The 15,072-nt window shown below is 35.8% G+C and overlaps 1 protein-coding gene across 1 annotated transcript in view; it reads right to left on the bottom strand.

Moving 5' to 3' along the window:
* Nucleotides 1-1,114: 1,114 nt before the first annotated feature.
* Nucleotides 1,115-15,072, bottom strand: part of KCND2 (potassium voltage-gated channel subfamily D member 2) — a 564,371-nt gene continuing 550,413 nt past the window's right edge. The window contains exons 3-6 of the mRNA XM_069586906.1: nt 11,075-11,170; nt 9,613-9,705; nt 5,896-6,143; nt 1,115-3,776 (exon numbers count right to left, since the gene is read on the bottom strand). Coding sequence (XP_069443007.1) covers nt 3,599-3,776; nt 5,896-6,143; nt 9,613-9,705; nt 11,075-11,170 — 615 coding nt within the window. The 3' untranslated portion in view covers nt 1,115-3,598. The remainder of the gene's footprint in view (nt 3,777-5,895; nt 6,144-9,612; nt 9,706-11,074; nt 11,171-15,072) is intronic.

Below are 15,072 nucleotides of genomic sequence, written 5' to 3'. Positions count from 1 at the left end.
TATTCGGAAAAAAAAATCTAATTGGGTTCTGACCAAAGTTATTACCCCAGAACTTCTCTTTGCTTAACTCAGGCAGTGATGATCAAGAAGTACATAAAGTTCAGGCATCAGTCTTCTCTCTGGTCCACACTGTCTAAGAGGCAAGTGGATGTGAGTTGGACTGTGAAGAAGGCTGAGCGCCGAAGAATTGATGCTTTTGAAGTGTGGTGTTGGAGAAGACTCTTGAGAGTCCCTTGGATTGCAAGGAGATCCAACCAGTCCATTCTGAAGGAGATCAGCCCTGGGATTTCTTTGGAAGGAATGATGCTAAAGCTGAAATTCCAGTACTTTGGTCACCTCATGCGAAGTGTTGGCTCATTGGAAAAGACTTTGATGCTGGGAGGGATTGGGGGCAAGAGGAGAAGGGGACAACAGAGGATGAAATGGCTGGATGGCATCACCGACTAGATGGACTTGAGTCTGAGTGAACTCCAGGAGTTGGTGATGGACAGGGAGGCCTGGCGTGCTGCGATTCACGGGGTCGCAAAGAGTCGGACATGACTGAGCGACTGAACTGAACTGATACAAAAAATCAACTGATTTCAACCCTAATATCTTTTTTCTTAATAACTAGTAAAACCTTGCAATATACTTATATTATCATAGTTAGTATCTGTGGAGGAGTGTGTGTGTGTGTTTGTGTGTGTGTGTGTGTGAGAGAGAGTCTCTCAGTTGTCTCTCTTTGTGACCTCATGGACTGTAGTTCACCAAGCTCCTCACTCCATGGAATTCTCTAGGTGAGAATCCTGAAGTGGGTTGCCATTCCCTTCTCCAGTTATGGAGATGTAATTGCCAAGATATTTATCAAAAATGACCATATAAAATAGTGGCACTCTTTTATCTTTAAATGATAGTAACTTTTCTATTGCAGCCTCTGCCTAAATTCCCAATGCTGGCAGAAAATTATTATCTCCACTATTTAGAGTAGATGTGTTTCACTCACAATCGATGGGTTCTTTGAGTTTGTCCACATTACAGGTTTCCCAAAATATGTATGAAAAGTGTAGTACATACTAGATTTTGGAAAGGAAGGAAGTCTTAAAAAAAAAAAAAACAGCTATAGTCAACCATGTTGTCCTGTTCAAGCATGCACATGTTTTATTTGAGTATTCTCCAAAGGTCTATTTTTTTTCCAGCATAATGCAGATATTATGCTATCCTTTGAAATAAGATATATGAATTTCAAACAAAATTGTCAAAAACAATGACCTTGGTTACTCCATATGGTACACAGAAATAATTACATTTCACTTACAATACAGATGCACTTAACACAGTCATCAATAGTCATTCACCACCAACACAGTATATTTTTAAATCACCTAAAACACCAAAAAGTTTTTTTTTTTCTTTTCCAAAAGTCTAAAGAAATTTATAGTTTTGGATAAATGATAACTTGAAAAAGAGGCAGAATTGTCAACGGAAATAATCTAACTGCATTTTAAAATGTAATATTAGGAACATGAAAATAGAACTTTTTATTGGGAATAAAGACCTAAGTATTCCTGATTGTGTTTTGTTTAACCTACTTTTTAAAAAGTTTTTCAACAAATGCCATCAAAGAAGTTTCACTATATATTTGCTCTAGAAGCATAAAGTGACACGAGGCAGGTGTTAATATAATTGTTATTATTCACACTTCAGGAAGATTAGTGACTTTTAAAAAAACATACTAGGTATAAAGCCAGTTTTTCCCTAGAGATAGTAGAGTTTATTTGACTTTCACTCAGCAAGTGTTTATAAATCTACTGTGTGCACAGCTTTGTTCTAGAAGCTAGTCTAGAAATGGGAAGCAAGAATTTCTGGCTTTACTTGAAAATGGTTGGATTAATTCCTTTTTATGATAAATTATGATTAAGCATTTTAAAATCTCTATAGTAAAGGGATAATTATTTACTCTTTCCACGTATTGAAGCTAAACTTCATTCCTTACAGTGGTGGTTTGGAATGAACAAAACTTTTCATTGGACATAAAACTTTTTTACATTGTCACGTGCAGACATGTCTGCTGATATATTTTAAAGGTGAAAAGATATCAAGACTTTTCACTTAAATATACATAGAGATCAATTTTGCATCATCAAAATCCTGTCCTCCTGATTTAGAGGACAAAAATTGCTCCTTGCAATAAACAGGAACCTTTCTGAGACAAATCTGTGCTGCCTTCCTCAATGGCATAGAAAGCGTGCTTTCATCAAATACTGCTACATAAAGCACTCCAGTTTATCTCTGCATTTCAATTCATATTAGTTATTCTCAAAATGTACTTGAGATCTAAAGCAAAATAAATAATACATCATGTGAGATTCTGGGATCACTGGTTCTGTGATATTAGTCCCAGCTAATTCTTTTCATGAAACATACAATGATGTATCCAGTATCTGGGCTTTTCCATAACAGCAAAAAGTCAGAGATAATTCACAAATGTCAACTCCTTTTTTTCCCTAATTTTTGACAAACGGATTGAAGATGATGGTAATCTGCTGATAAGATAATTTGTTGGGGAATACAAAAGTAGGAAATTCCTTTGAAATACAAAACGTTAGTCTAGTTGATGATGATAAACCCAATAGAAAGGTGCTATAGAAATACAGGAACAAATAATTCACTGTCACAGGAATACAGTGGACCAAACAATATTACAGAAAAACGTTTACGGCACAAGGGTTTTGGATTAAAAGGTTATCTAAAACCTGGCCACACCAGAAGTTTTTCTATGGAATGTGGCTCTTAATGTATCTATGAAGATCTGGAAATACAACAACAAAATATCCTGATTCCTGATACAACAAGTGTACAATTAATTATTGCAGTTGTACCAGTATCTAGGTGCAAGGTAAAACAATGATTCATACTGAACTATCTGAACACTTTAGATGTACTAGTGAGCATCCCCATGAGAAATACTGCAGTTAGTTCTAAAAGGAGTTTATTTGCACAGCCCACCATGGAACAGGAACAATCAGCTTGTTGTAAGTGCACAGAAATTCCCTCTTTCTACTAGTATAGTTTATCATGCCTATTCTGAAGACAACATAAGGAAACTGAGATAACGGCTCCAAAGAATTCTAGCATGCATTATGATGGTTTCCTTCAGTCAATACAAATGTGTTGTGTGTTTGTGTTTTTTTTTAATGTGTAATCATCTTCATCATCGCCAATGTTCATGGTTTTAACAGGAAAAATTTTTATCAAAATGTTTTCCATATTTTTTGTTTTGCATTCAACTGGAACATTATGTTCAAAGATTTATTTTATTTAAAAAAGAGTTCTGGTCATAAGAAGCATCAATAGGCGGCATTTCATTTGTGCTCATTCACAAAGTCAAAGGGCCACAGACTATTTTATTTCTCTGTATAACAGGTCAAACTCTATCCAGAAATGCCATTTGGTGGTTTTATTTCCATCCACAAGTTTGAAAGCTTTGTGTTTGTTTCATTACCAACCTCCTTGCTTTGTCATTTTCATCTGCAGAGTGTTTGTTATCTCTTCTTTCTTCCACACTGGGACTCTTTCCACAGCCAGTGCTCAAATTCTCTTGAGCCTGATTCCAATTGTCTTACAGAGCAGACACTCTGACGATATTGCCTCCTGAGTACTCAGGAGACTCTGGCCTGTCATCTCCTTCGGGGGTGGTGACTGGAGGTGTTGGGATGCTTATTATTGCTGTAGTCACATAAGGTTGTTCACAGTTTAGTTTAACACACTCTTCCATTTTGGCATTTAAACTGGATCGGCTGATGAGGAAGAAAAGATTTAAGAAAGAAGGTTGTTTACTTAAATTTTTTTTCTTACAACTAAAGAATACATGTTTTCATGTTTATCAGTAACATTTTAAAAGGTTAAAAACAATCACCATAATTAAGAAAAATGAAACACCAAAGCTTAAGATAAATTAACATGAACATTAGGGCATTAACATCAAATAAATGTCTAAAAGCCAGCTCAGTGTGGTTCAATTAGTGTTTCTCAAAGTGCTTCCTGCTTTGAGAATGTAAAAGAGAGGATCAGGTGAGTTTTAGAAAACCTAGGCTGAGCAAAGTAAAAGAGTTTTCTTTAAGATAGGATCTCTGAGAAGTTTGAGATACCATAATGAAAGGGATGGGCTTCCCAGGTGGTACTAGTGGTGAAGAATCCTCCTGCCAATGCAGGAGATGCGGGTTCAATCCCTGGTTTGGGAAGATCCTCTGGAGAAGGAAATGGCAACCCACTCCAGTATTCCTGCCTGGAAAATCTCATGGACAGAGGAACCTGGTGGGCTATAGTCTGTGGGGTTGCAAAAGAGTTAGATACGACACGGTGATTAAACAACAATAATAATGAAGAGGACATACCCTGTGGATATATCTTAATTCTTTTGACCACAGAGTCATTTTACTATTTTGTCTCTGTGGGATACAGGATGCCCTTAAACCTCTCAGCTTAGTGACAGCAAACGTTAAGAACTCAAGTTAGTCATTATCAATACTTAAAAGTTTTCCCCAGTGCTATTCTTGCATGAGTTATATACTCTGTGTGAGGAGGTGGGGGTGGAGGGGGGAAGGGAAAGGGATAAGGAGTGTAGACATAGGAGCTTTAAACTATTCTTTTTCATAGGGAACTTAATTAAGATCTTTGTGTCCCAAGATTTTTTTTTTTTTTTTCTGAACACTCCTCCATTTCCTACCTTGTTTTGGAATAAATGTAAAGCAACATACAGGTAGACTATCTTAGAGACAGAAATCTTCATTGCTCCAACATTTAACATTCTGATCTCAGAAACATCTGATTACATAAAATCGACAGAGCCTGAATTCAGAATCTTGTCTAGACTTTCCAAAGATGGTGGATGTCAACAAAGAAGTTGCACTGAATTAATGGATTGTGAAAAGGTAAGCTTTTTAATTCGAAGAGCAAAGGAAAATCATTTGGGCAGAAATCGATATTCTTAATGATTTACCTGGTTGAAATGTACTACTTATTATTACACATGCATCATTATAGTCAAAACAAGTGGCACATAAAGAGAAGCAAAGGGAAAATGCCAATAGAAAAATTCACCTAAATTGTCCATAAACTCACCAGAGGTAAACAATGTGAATGTTCACTTACCTTTTTTTTTGATATCGTATTGGTTTTTGTGTTTGTTGAGATCCAAAATACCTTCATGATCAAAACTGTATACTGATTCAAAAGATCCTTCTGGCATAGTTTTATTTTTCACTGTGACAACGACTATGTTGATATATTTTGGCATGTACTGAATACCTTTCAATCATATCAATGTTAATTTGTCACTTGTGGTTGTGTTGCCTACAATTCCAGGTCATTCATGTTTACTTAGTGGACTCCTAAGTGGAGAGGTATCTGCTTAAGAAAAAGTTGTGAGGTTGAAGAGGTAGAAATATATTTGTGAATGCCTGACCTTCTTATCTTCTTTCTACTCTTTTAGTACTGATTCAGCTACTACCGTTGCCTCTTCATGAATATTACAATAGATCGATTTTCCTACTTGTTTCAAATCAGTTTGATCTCAAACAAATCACCAGTCCAGGTTCAATGCATGATATTGGGTGCTTGGGGCTGGTGAACTGGGATGACCCAGAGGGATGGTACGGGGAGGGAGGAGGGCGGGGGGTTCAAGATGGGGAACATGTGTATACCTATGGCGGATTCATGTTGATGTATGGCAAAACCAATACAATATTGTAAAGTAATTAGCCTCCAGTCAAAATAAATAAATTTATATTAAAAAAATAAAATAAACCCAAGGAGCTAGGGTTTAGATGCCACAAAAGTAACAGCATGACAGCCGGTGCAGATGTGCTCTGAAAAACAGCACAGGTGTGTGGACGCACACAAACTAATCTCAGGTACCTGTTAGATAGTGGGGTTCTCTCCACACATCTAATCTGAATCGTGCTGAGTTCTTGCACGCTCCCTCGGTGGCTTCCTGATACGTTGGCATTTGGGATGCAGAAGGTTTTTTTGTGTCGTCTTGAACAGCAAGTGCTGGTGATTCCTTGTTGTGAAGAAAGAGAGGGACTGTGACTTGAAGGACGATTAACTGTTGCAACTTCCATGCAGCTTTCTTCAAAGACTTGTTCATCCACAAATTCGTGATTCTATTTTGTAGTGGTAAGAAATGTGGAGAAAGCACAGAAACACAGCTTAACTTTCAAAAAACTTTATTATTTTTAGTGAAATATAGTTGACTTACAATATTATCACAGTTTACCTTAAAAAAAAAAAAGATTTGAATAGCTTTCTTTTTAGAACTCAAATATGCCCACAGTACATTTAGACTATCTAATGTGTAAAAAAAATACCATTTTCATAATAATTAGAATAGCAAAACTTCTTGTTGTCATTTGTATGAAAATAATATCTCTCCAGTTAGAATCTGAGATTGATATACACGGCTGATTTAGCATCCATCATAGACTAACTTTATTTGAAATATCATTTACTAATTTAAACATACAATCTGGAAGTTACAAACTAAATATTAAAATCCTCAAAAATGAGTATAGATAATACCCATAGGGAATCTGCAAATTTACATGTATGTTATTTTTTAAACAAATTGACAGACTGAAGTTATGATAAAGAGACTATTTTACTCGAATGTTCCAAGTTAGATTGTCTGTTAGATATTAGCAAATATTTTCACATGGGATTGAAAATATTTTTTAATCAGAAAAATAAGATAACTAAGACATTTCCCATTTCTTTAGATGCTCCTCTAAAATTCCCAGTGTGTAGAAAAATATGACTTATTAAGTAAAATATATTTATCAAAATGTATTACTTTATATTTGACATAGAACTGGTTAACACTGAACTTTTGAGGTCTCCATTCTTATGTTTGTAATATATTACTGGCTGGACCCATGATCTGTACCTATGTTCTTATAACCCAGAAGTCAACAGTGGGACATAATTTCACATAGGACATCATACAGAAACAAAGTGTAAAATTTAATTTTAAAATATTTAATAAAGAATTGGCTCATAAATTGTGTATGGAAGATTTTAACCTCAGAAATAAAAGAGAAAACATTTTTAGTTTGAACTACTAAGAATGTTTGCAACTACTATTATTTTTTTTTCTTTGTGTGGGTGGAAATAGTCTTATAATGGAAGGTTTTGCTCATGCCAAATTTCACTTAACCATCTCTCATCCAAAAATATTAGTAAAACAATGGAAGGAAATTGCTGGCTAATAGGAAATAGATTGCTTTAGTTATTCATTTTGCCATTTCTTTGCTAAGATAAGCATTTTGCAGTAAATGAAATTTAACATTCTATTTAAAGTCCAGAGGATAATAAGATCATCTAAGACAGAATTTCATGTTAAATATTAATTTTTATAGAAAAAAATCTATTGCTTACAAAGGAACAGATTGCTCACAATCTGTTTTCTTCTCTTACATGCACATTTTACACACAATATACAAGTTATAAGGCATGACATTCTAATTTATCTCATCAGTGATTGGAAGGGAAGAAGCCATTCTGTGACAGGTTACCACATATTCTGGAGTAGGTAGCTTCATTTAAACTATATTAGTAATTTAGTTTAGTGTTAATAATAATTTAGTATTATATAATTTATGATTAAAATAGCCCTAAAAAGCTTCCCTGGTGGCTGTGATGGTAAAGAATCTGCCTGCAAAGCAAGTTCATGGGGTCACAAAGTGTTGGACACGACTGAGCAAATAACACTTTCACAAAAGGTGAAATAGTCAAAAAATGAAAATAAAAATTTAAAAAATGGTAGGGATAAATAAATTTGATTAATGTTGTCATTTAACTTTCAAAGTTATCCTAATATAGAAATTTAAGATACTAATATAATCAGTAACCACTTGTTTAAAACCTTCAAATATTTTTCCATTTATTATGAGATAAAGATCAAAATTCTTTACGTGCCTCCAAAACCCAAGGTTATCTGCCCACTGACTTCCTCTGTTCCTCCCTTGTGTTATAAGAAAGGTCAAAATCTGACTCCATGTTGGATCTACTTTTTAAACCTTTGCTTCCTGTTGTTTTTGTTTACAAAAGGATACTGTCTATACATAATGGCCTGACTTGGGGCACGCTGCTCCTCTGCCTGAATGTTAAACCAATGTGTTTTTGTTGAGGGAGACATCCTGACCCTGTCCATCTGGTACAGGAAGGAAGAAATTAACATATCCCCTCCCGAAAGCTGACCATTCCACTAGATATTTGCAAGATTAATAGCCTTTTATTTTACTTCCTCATGTCCTTCCACTCTGTTCTATAAAAGAACCTGGCATTCAGACTTTATAAGATGGTTATTTTGAGACATTAGTCAGCCATCTTCTTGGTCTGCCGACTTTCTGAATAAAGTTGTTATTTCTTGCCTCAACACCTCATCTCCAATTTATAGGCCTGTCATGTAGCGAGCAGAGTGAACTTGGACTTGATAATACTTGCGCTGTAGTACCCTCTTTCTTGACAACCCTCAATTTCCTTTCCTTCCTCTTAGGCCAAGTTCCAGTCTTCTCCAGGTACTCACATCTACTTTAACCCCTTCATCTCTTTGTTTAACTAACTCATAATCGTCCTGTGGGTCTCAACTCAGTTTTCTCCAGGAAGCCTTGCCTGATCCTGTACCCTCTGGCTGCACCTTCTTCGCCCCTAGTCCACTGGGGCCTCATTGTTTCTTTCCTTGCTTATTGTCCTTCTGTGGTAACATTCATATTTTGTCCCAAACCTGGAGGCTGAAGTAGGCCAGAGGTCATACCTGACTTCATGGTGTATCTTGGGTCTGGCTGACTGTCTGATACATTATAGGTAAGAAATACATATTGGTGGAAAGACTATAGAGATAAATAAATAAATGGATGAACAATATGTCAGAATTGACTACAAGTATGTGTCTCTGGTGAGTGAACAAGCAGACTTGATTCAAATACAGTGAAAATTTTATTCTGCTCTGTGGTCACAGACTGTGATCCCTTTTGACAACCTATCTAAGAAACAGATGCCTTTGTTAAAGAGGAGGTCCAACTGGGAGCTTATAAGGGAAGAAATGCAGACTCAATCCTCAGGCCCTAAGGGTATACCAGTAATTAAATGTGTCATTTTTCTTAAGAGAATAGATAGTTTTTATTGTTTATTTGTTCATTATACCTGTGAATGAAAGAAATGTTTATTTTCAGTTATTCTCTATTTTGTTATTGCTATTCCCTTTTCCCAGATGTCAGGAACACTTAAACTTCATTATTTTTTTCTGTTTAATCAGCATTTTAAGAAGCAGGAAAAGATATTTTATAGAACTTGCAGTCAGCTATTGGAACACAAGTTTCTATCTACATTCAACTGATATTTTAGCCTAAAGTTAATAACATTTTAAAAAAGTCTATAAAATACTTTCTGTGTTGAAATGTCACTAGAGCCTTTCAAAGTAATTTCAATTATTGTGGATTTTTTTGGAGGGGAACGCTTAGTATGTTTTGCAGTAATGCAGACAGTGAAATCACACTTGGAAACCTTAAATATTCACAGAAACCAATGAGATTACTGTCTGAGTTGCAGAGGCAGGCAGTCCTGCCTTTTCCTTACCGTGGTTTTTTCTAGGCAGTGAAGCAGGTGGTGGTGCTGGGTTTCAAAGCTGGAGCCAGATTTGCTAACAAAGGCCTGCTCATCCTCGGAGGACTGTTAACAGAGAGAAGACAGAAGGGCTTTCTCTTTTATTTGCAAACAGTGAGAATCTCAGCTACATATTTCTACTGAGAGATCTGGCCTATTTTCTGAGATTAAATGGCAGTATTTTATTTTTACTTTCTTTTTTAAACTGAAAAGCATCAAATGTAGAGTTCCTTTTGAGTTTGATAATCATCATTTACATTTTCATCAAATTAGTGGTCTCAGCTTTTAGACTTGCCTCCCTGAATTGAAAATGTAATTCTCTTTTACTCATTCATCTCCCAGCTACCTTTGAAAGTCTGAGAGCCATTATTTTTGGATAATAATTTTTAACCTAGTACTTACATAATCCTGAAACCACATCATGCTCACCTACACAAAAGCTATTATGCAAGTAATGATGATTGGGATCCTAAATATTAAAAGAAAGTTTTAAGGTGAAAATTAAGTTTCTCAAATTACATTTCATACTATGTGACTTTTATAACACTGAATGATGTTCCCTCTTCAATAATAAGTACAGTAAGTTGCTTATATACAAACCTTCAAGTTGTGAACTTTCAAAGATTCAAATGTACATCTGGTTCCAACAAGGAACCAGAACTTGTGCCATCAAATATAGGTGTGAGTGAAATTGCAGCTTGCCTTCCAACTCCTATTACTGATGATTCTTTAGCTCTACCATCTCCCATGCCTTTCCCTCCTCCAGTCAAAACTCTTGCCTGTTCACTCAATGCAGTCCCTTGAGACAGCTGTGGTACTGTACTACTGTAGTACAGTATACCTTTTCAAGGTGCTAGCTATACTGTAAGATTTAAAATGTTTTCTTTATTTTTTTGTGTTTTTTTTTTTAAAATTTGTGTAAAGGATTATAAACCTATTAAAGTACAGTACTATACAGGCGATTGTGTTAGTTGGGTATCCAGGCTAACCCTGTTGGACTTATGAACACATTGGATTTATGAATGCACTCTCAGAATGGAGCTTGTTGGTATGTAGGGGACTTACTGTAAAACAAGATATCACATCACCCCTCCTATTGACACCCAAATGAACTTTAAGGAACACACCTAAGTTTGAAATAAAAAAACCTAGGTATTTGAACTGTTGAGAATTTTCCCCATGTGTACAGGAGATAGTGCCAAATACTGCCCGATCATGAATGGGAATTATGACTCACTGGAAGTATGACATATCCCAGCTTCTAGCCTATAGCCAATAAGATGGTACAGGGTGAGGTTACATGAACAAATGACACTTTTGTTGTTTCAGAGCCATTTTCATAATTATTCACAATAAAATTACATGGTTAAGTAGAACTAAATCAATATTGCACCAATAAGTTGAGCATTAAAAGAAGAGAAATTCTTGACTATACCTGCAGTTGGTTACTGAGTAAGCCGTTCCGTTTGCTCTGCATGTAAGCATTTGCACTTCCACTTTTGGCTGCCCGGATCCTGGCCAGTCTGGCTTTCTATAGGAGCAAAAAAACAATGTCCTCCTAAGATCTATGATTGGTTTTCTTAAAACACTGATAGCACACTTATATAATCCTGTTGTCAGCACACATATTTAAAAAGGCATAGCAGCTTTTCACATTAACTACTGAAAAATAAACTTTCAATATTTGAGTGTTTGATTTTAGCTAACATTTATCGCTGAGATTGATGACTTATTTTGGAGTTTAGAGGTAAGAATTTAGGTAATTAAGGTTTTACAGTAAGATTAAGTTATTTCAGGGCTTCCCTGATAGCTCAGTTGGTAAAGAATCCGTTTGCAATGCAGGAGACGCTGGTTCAATCCCTGGTTTGGGAAGTTCCCCTACAGAAGGGGCAGGATACCCACTCCAGTATTCTTGGGCTTCCCTTGTGGCTCAGCTGGAAAAGAATCTGCTCGCAATGTGGGAGACCCGGGTTTTATCCCTTGGTTGGGAAGATCTCCTGGAGAAGGGAAAGGCTACCCACCCCACTATTCTGGCCTGGAGAGTTCCATGGACCGTGCATGAGGTTGCAAAGAGTCTGACATGACTGAGGGACTTGTACTTCAATTTCAAGTTATTTTAGTGTTGTTTCTGGTTAATTGCACCAAGAAAAATAGCAGTCTTACTTATATTTTCACTTATCCCAATCTGAGTAACTTAGTGAAATGAAGACCCAGCAAACTAGCTGCCAACTTCTTTTCATTTAAACTAATGTTCTTTTTAAATTTAGTAATTAAGTTCCAGGAACCTACTGCTGTTCTTCTCTTTCTTCCTCTCTTCCCCACTCCTTCCCTCCCTTCTTCTCTCTGTTTCTTACCTTCCTCCCGCCCTCTCTCCTTCCTTCCTTCAGTCCCTCTTTAAAAAAAAAAAAAAAAGACTATTCAGTTGAATCTGCATCCTTGACTTTCAAATTTTGTTTTTGCAATTATTTTTATTCGATTGGCCAATGAAGCCCCTTTACCGAACAACAAGGGCTCTCTTAAAAAAAAGTCCTCTAATTTATCTTTGTTTACTGGTTGGACTTTGATAGTCCATTCTACTTTAAATCTGCTGTTCTATATATGTCCCAGACTTTCATGGTAAGGGTCTGTTTTTTGCTTCCTGGGGAGCACTATTTTGGTGACGGTTCTGTCCATAAGAAACATGTCTAGCAAGTGTACTCAGGAAGCGACTGGAAAGACCTGGGTAATAACTTGTACAATTACCCTACAATGACTCCTTTGCTTTTTCTAAACAACCAGAGGGAGACTATCTCAGTCTCTAATCCTGGAGTCTTCTTCTTAACAAAACAATTTTAATGATCTAGATTTTTAAAATGGAAAATGAATATGTCCGTATGATACAAATTTTGATACTACAAAAGTATGTGAAAAACAAAAGTCTCTCTGGGCTTACCTACTCCTGTCCTTCAGAGTAAACTGTTGGCAAAATTTCTAGAGACTTTTATCAGAAAGATACTAGGCAAATAAAAGTAAAAAGAAAAAAAAAATATATATATATATTCATAAGTATGCACCCATACATTTTTATTCATTTGGGATGATTTGCCACACAGCCTTCTGCACACAACTGTTTTCATTTAGTACAGGTTGGACTCCTCCCATATCTCCACATATAGAGCCACCTCATTTATTTATGATTGTATAATATACCGCTGCAGGAATGAAGCATCCTTTAGGTAGCAAACCAATCACAGTGAATTTTCAAGGCTTTTTTTTTTTTTTTTTGCTACTACCAGCAATGCTGCCTTTTTGGAACATCATGATGAGCTGATCTGTAATTTCGAGAAGTAGAAATATTCCTGGGTATGCATGCATGTGTTTCATTTGCTAGGTTTTACCAAACTTCCCTCCAAAGTGGTACCAAGGTGCCTTTTTACCAACACCCACAGAATTTGACAGTAACACCGAAATGTTCGAAGCTCTCAAAATAGTGTTAAGATAGCATCTGGCTTCAACCTCACCCCTTCTCTCTTCCTCTGTGAATTTCTTCTTCCTGTGTGCCAATTCCAGGTTAAAATAATACTCTGTACAAAGATCATTTTATAAGTGATGAGAAAACTAGACAAATTTCACTGTTTGTTGGCACGATAGTGTTTAAATGACTCAAAATACTGAGACAATGCTTGAGAATGAAATTGGAAGGTAGAAAATGTTTAGTTTGAAAAGCTGTGCTGTGCAGCCAGGATTTCAGGACAGACAATAAAACAACAGGAAGTGACAAGCACACTTGGGAATGATTTAGAATTGATGTTATAATTCAGAAATAAGTAATAGAAATATACATTAGGTTTCCAGAAAGGGGTTATGGTTGAAACATCAATCCTAAAATCTCACTGGTTTCCTGGAACGTTCAATGCCTTTTTTGCTTCCCTTCGTCCCTTGACCTTCCTCTCCCCAACCCTTTCTTTTGCAACCACTGCATGTAATTATATTACCTATATCATAGTTACTAGTCTCACCTATGTCATTCTCCAAGCATTTAGCCTCAGTATTAGGAAGTATTACTTTCTTTCATAAATGAGACATGCACACCACTCAAAGATACCCTCGACAAAGGAAAATAACATATTTTCCATAATAGAAAACCTACATGTTACAGAAACCACTTCTGCAGAAGTAGTTCTAAGTTGAGGGAAAGAGAAATAGTTGAGTTTTAGTGACAGAATGGCCATTTTGCTAAGTCAGGTACTGTATTAGAAAAAGAACCAGTTTCATTCACAACTTTTCTTTTGATTTACTACATGCAATACTACAAGTTAATTGGTTTACTCGGTCTTGTGGAGCACAATGCTAAATGTCTGTTGAATGCTAGCCTTCAACCAGAAGACCAGAAATAGTAGATTGATAAATGGAAATAAGTATAAGACATCACAATGCAAGACATGATACCTGCTCTCAAGACATATTAAACTTTGGCTAGGAAGATACTATTCATGAAAAGATAAAAGTCAAAAATAAAGTGAGATGTATGGAAAGAGTAACATGGAAACTTATACTGCCATATGTAAAATAGATAGCCAAAAGGAATTTGCTGTTTGGCTAAGGAAACTCAAACAGGGGCTCTGTATCAGCCTAGAGGGGCAGGATGGGGAGGAAGATGGGAGAGAAGTTCAAATGGGAGGGGATATGTGTATACCTATGGCTGATTCATGTTGAGGATTGACAGAAAACAATCAAAATTTTGTAAAGCAATTATCCATCAATAAACAATAATTTAATTAAAAAAATAGAATCAAACAGAATTGTCAAATGGAGACTAGAGATAGCAAATGACATAAGATTAGGGAGAAAGAGAGAAATGACTCCTAAGGGAAGGTTTCACTGAGAATGCAGGACTTGGGACAGTAAGATTCAGAAATCTGAAGAGAGTAAGAAAAGAGATTAAGTGTCCCTTCATATTTTGTCATTCTATCCTGGTGTGTGTGTGTGTGTAGAAGAGGATTTCTCTTGAGATACTGAACTTTTGTTATTATAATTGAAAAGGGCAAGTGCAGGTAAGCAAGATTCTCATTTTTTACTTAAACCCTCCACAAAGTGGTTAAAACTTTGAGTACAGTATTGTTTGTATGCCTATTTTTATTTTGTATAAGTTTTTGCTTGAGCTTGGTGCTGGCAGTGGGATTATGTATAAAAATTTTGGCCTCAAAAACATTTTGTTATATTATTTATTATTCAGCTTGACTGCTACTTTTTACTGAATGGACATCTTACTTGACTGACTTTAGCTGGTTATTTCTGTATAACTTTGATATTTGTCAAATCACCCAGTTTCAGATAAATCTAAATTATTTTAGCTTAATAAATGTTTATTATTTTTTAAGACATTTCTTGGGAAGGAAAATGGAAAATATCCCTTGGTGATTTATTTAGTTCCATATTCATCTTTCTTTCTTA

The sequence above is a fragment of the Ovis canadensis genome, chromosome 4 (genome assembly GCF_042477335.2).
Source record: "Ovis canadensis isolate MfBH-ARS-UI-01 breed Bighorn chromosome 4, ARS-UI_OviCan_v2, whole genome shotgun sequence".
NCBI classification, from domain to species: Eukaryota; Metazoa; Chordata; class Mammalia; order Artiodactyla; family Bovidae; genus Ovis; species Ovis canadensis.
Note: the sequence above shows the minus strand (reverse complement) of the source record. Positions and strands in the feature narration are given on the sequence as shown.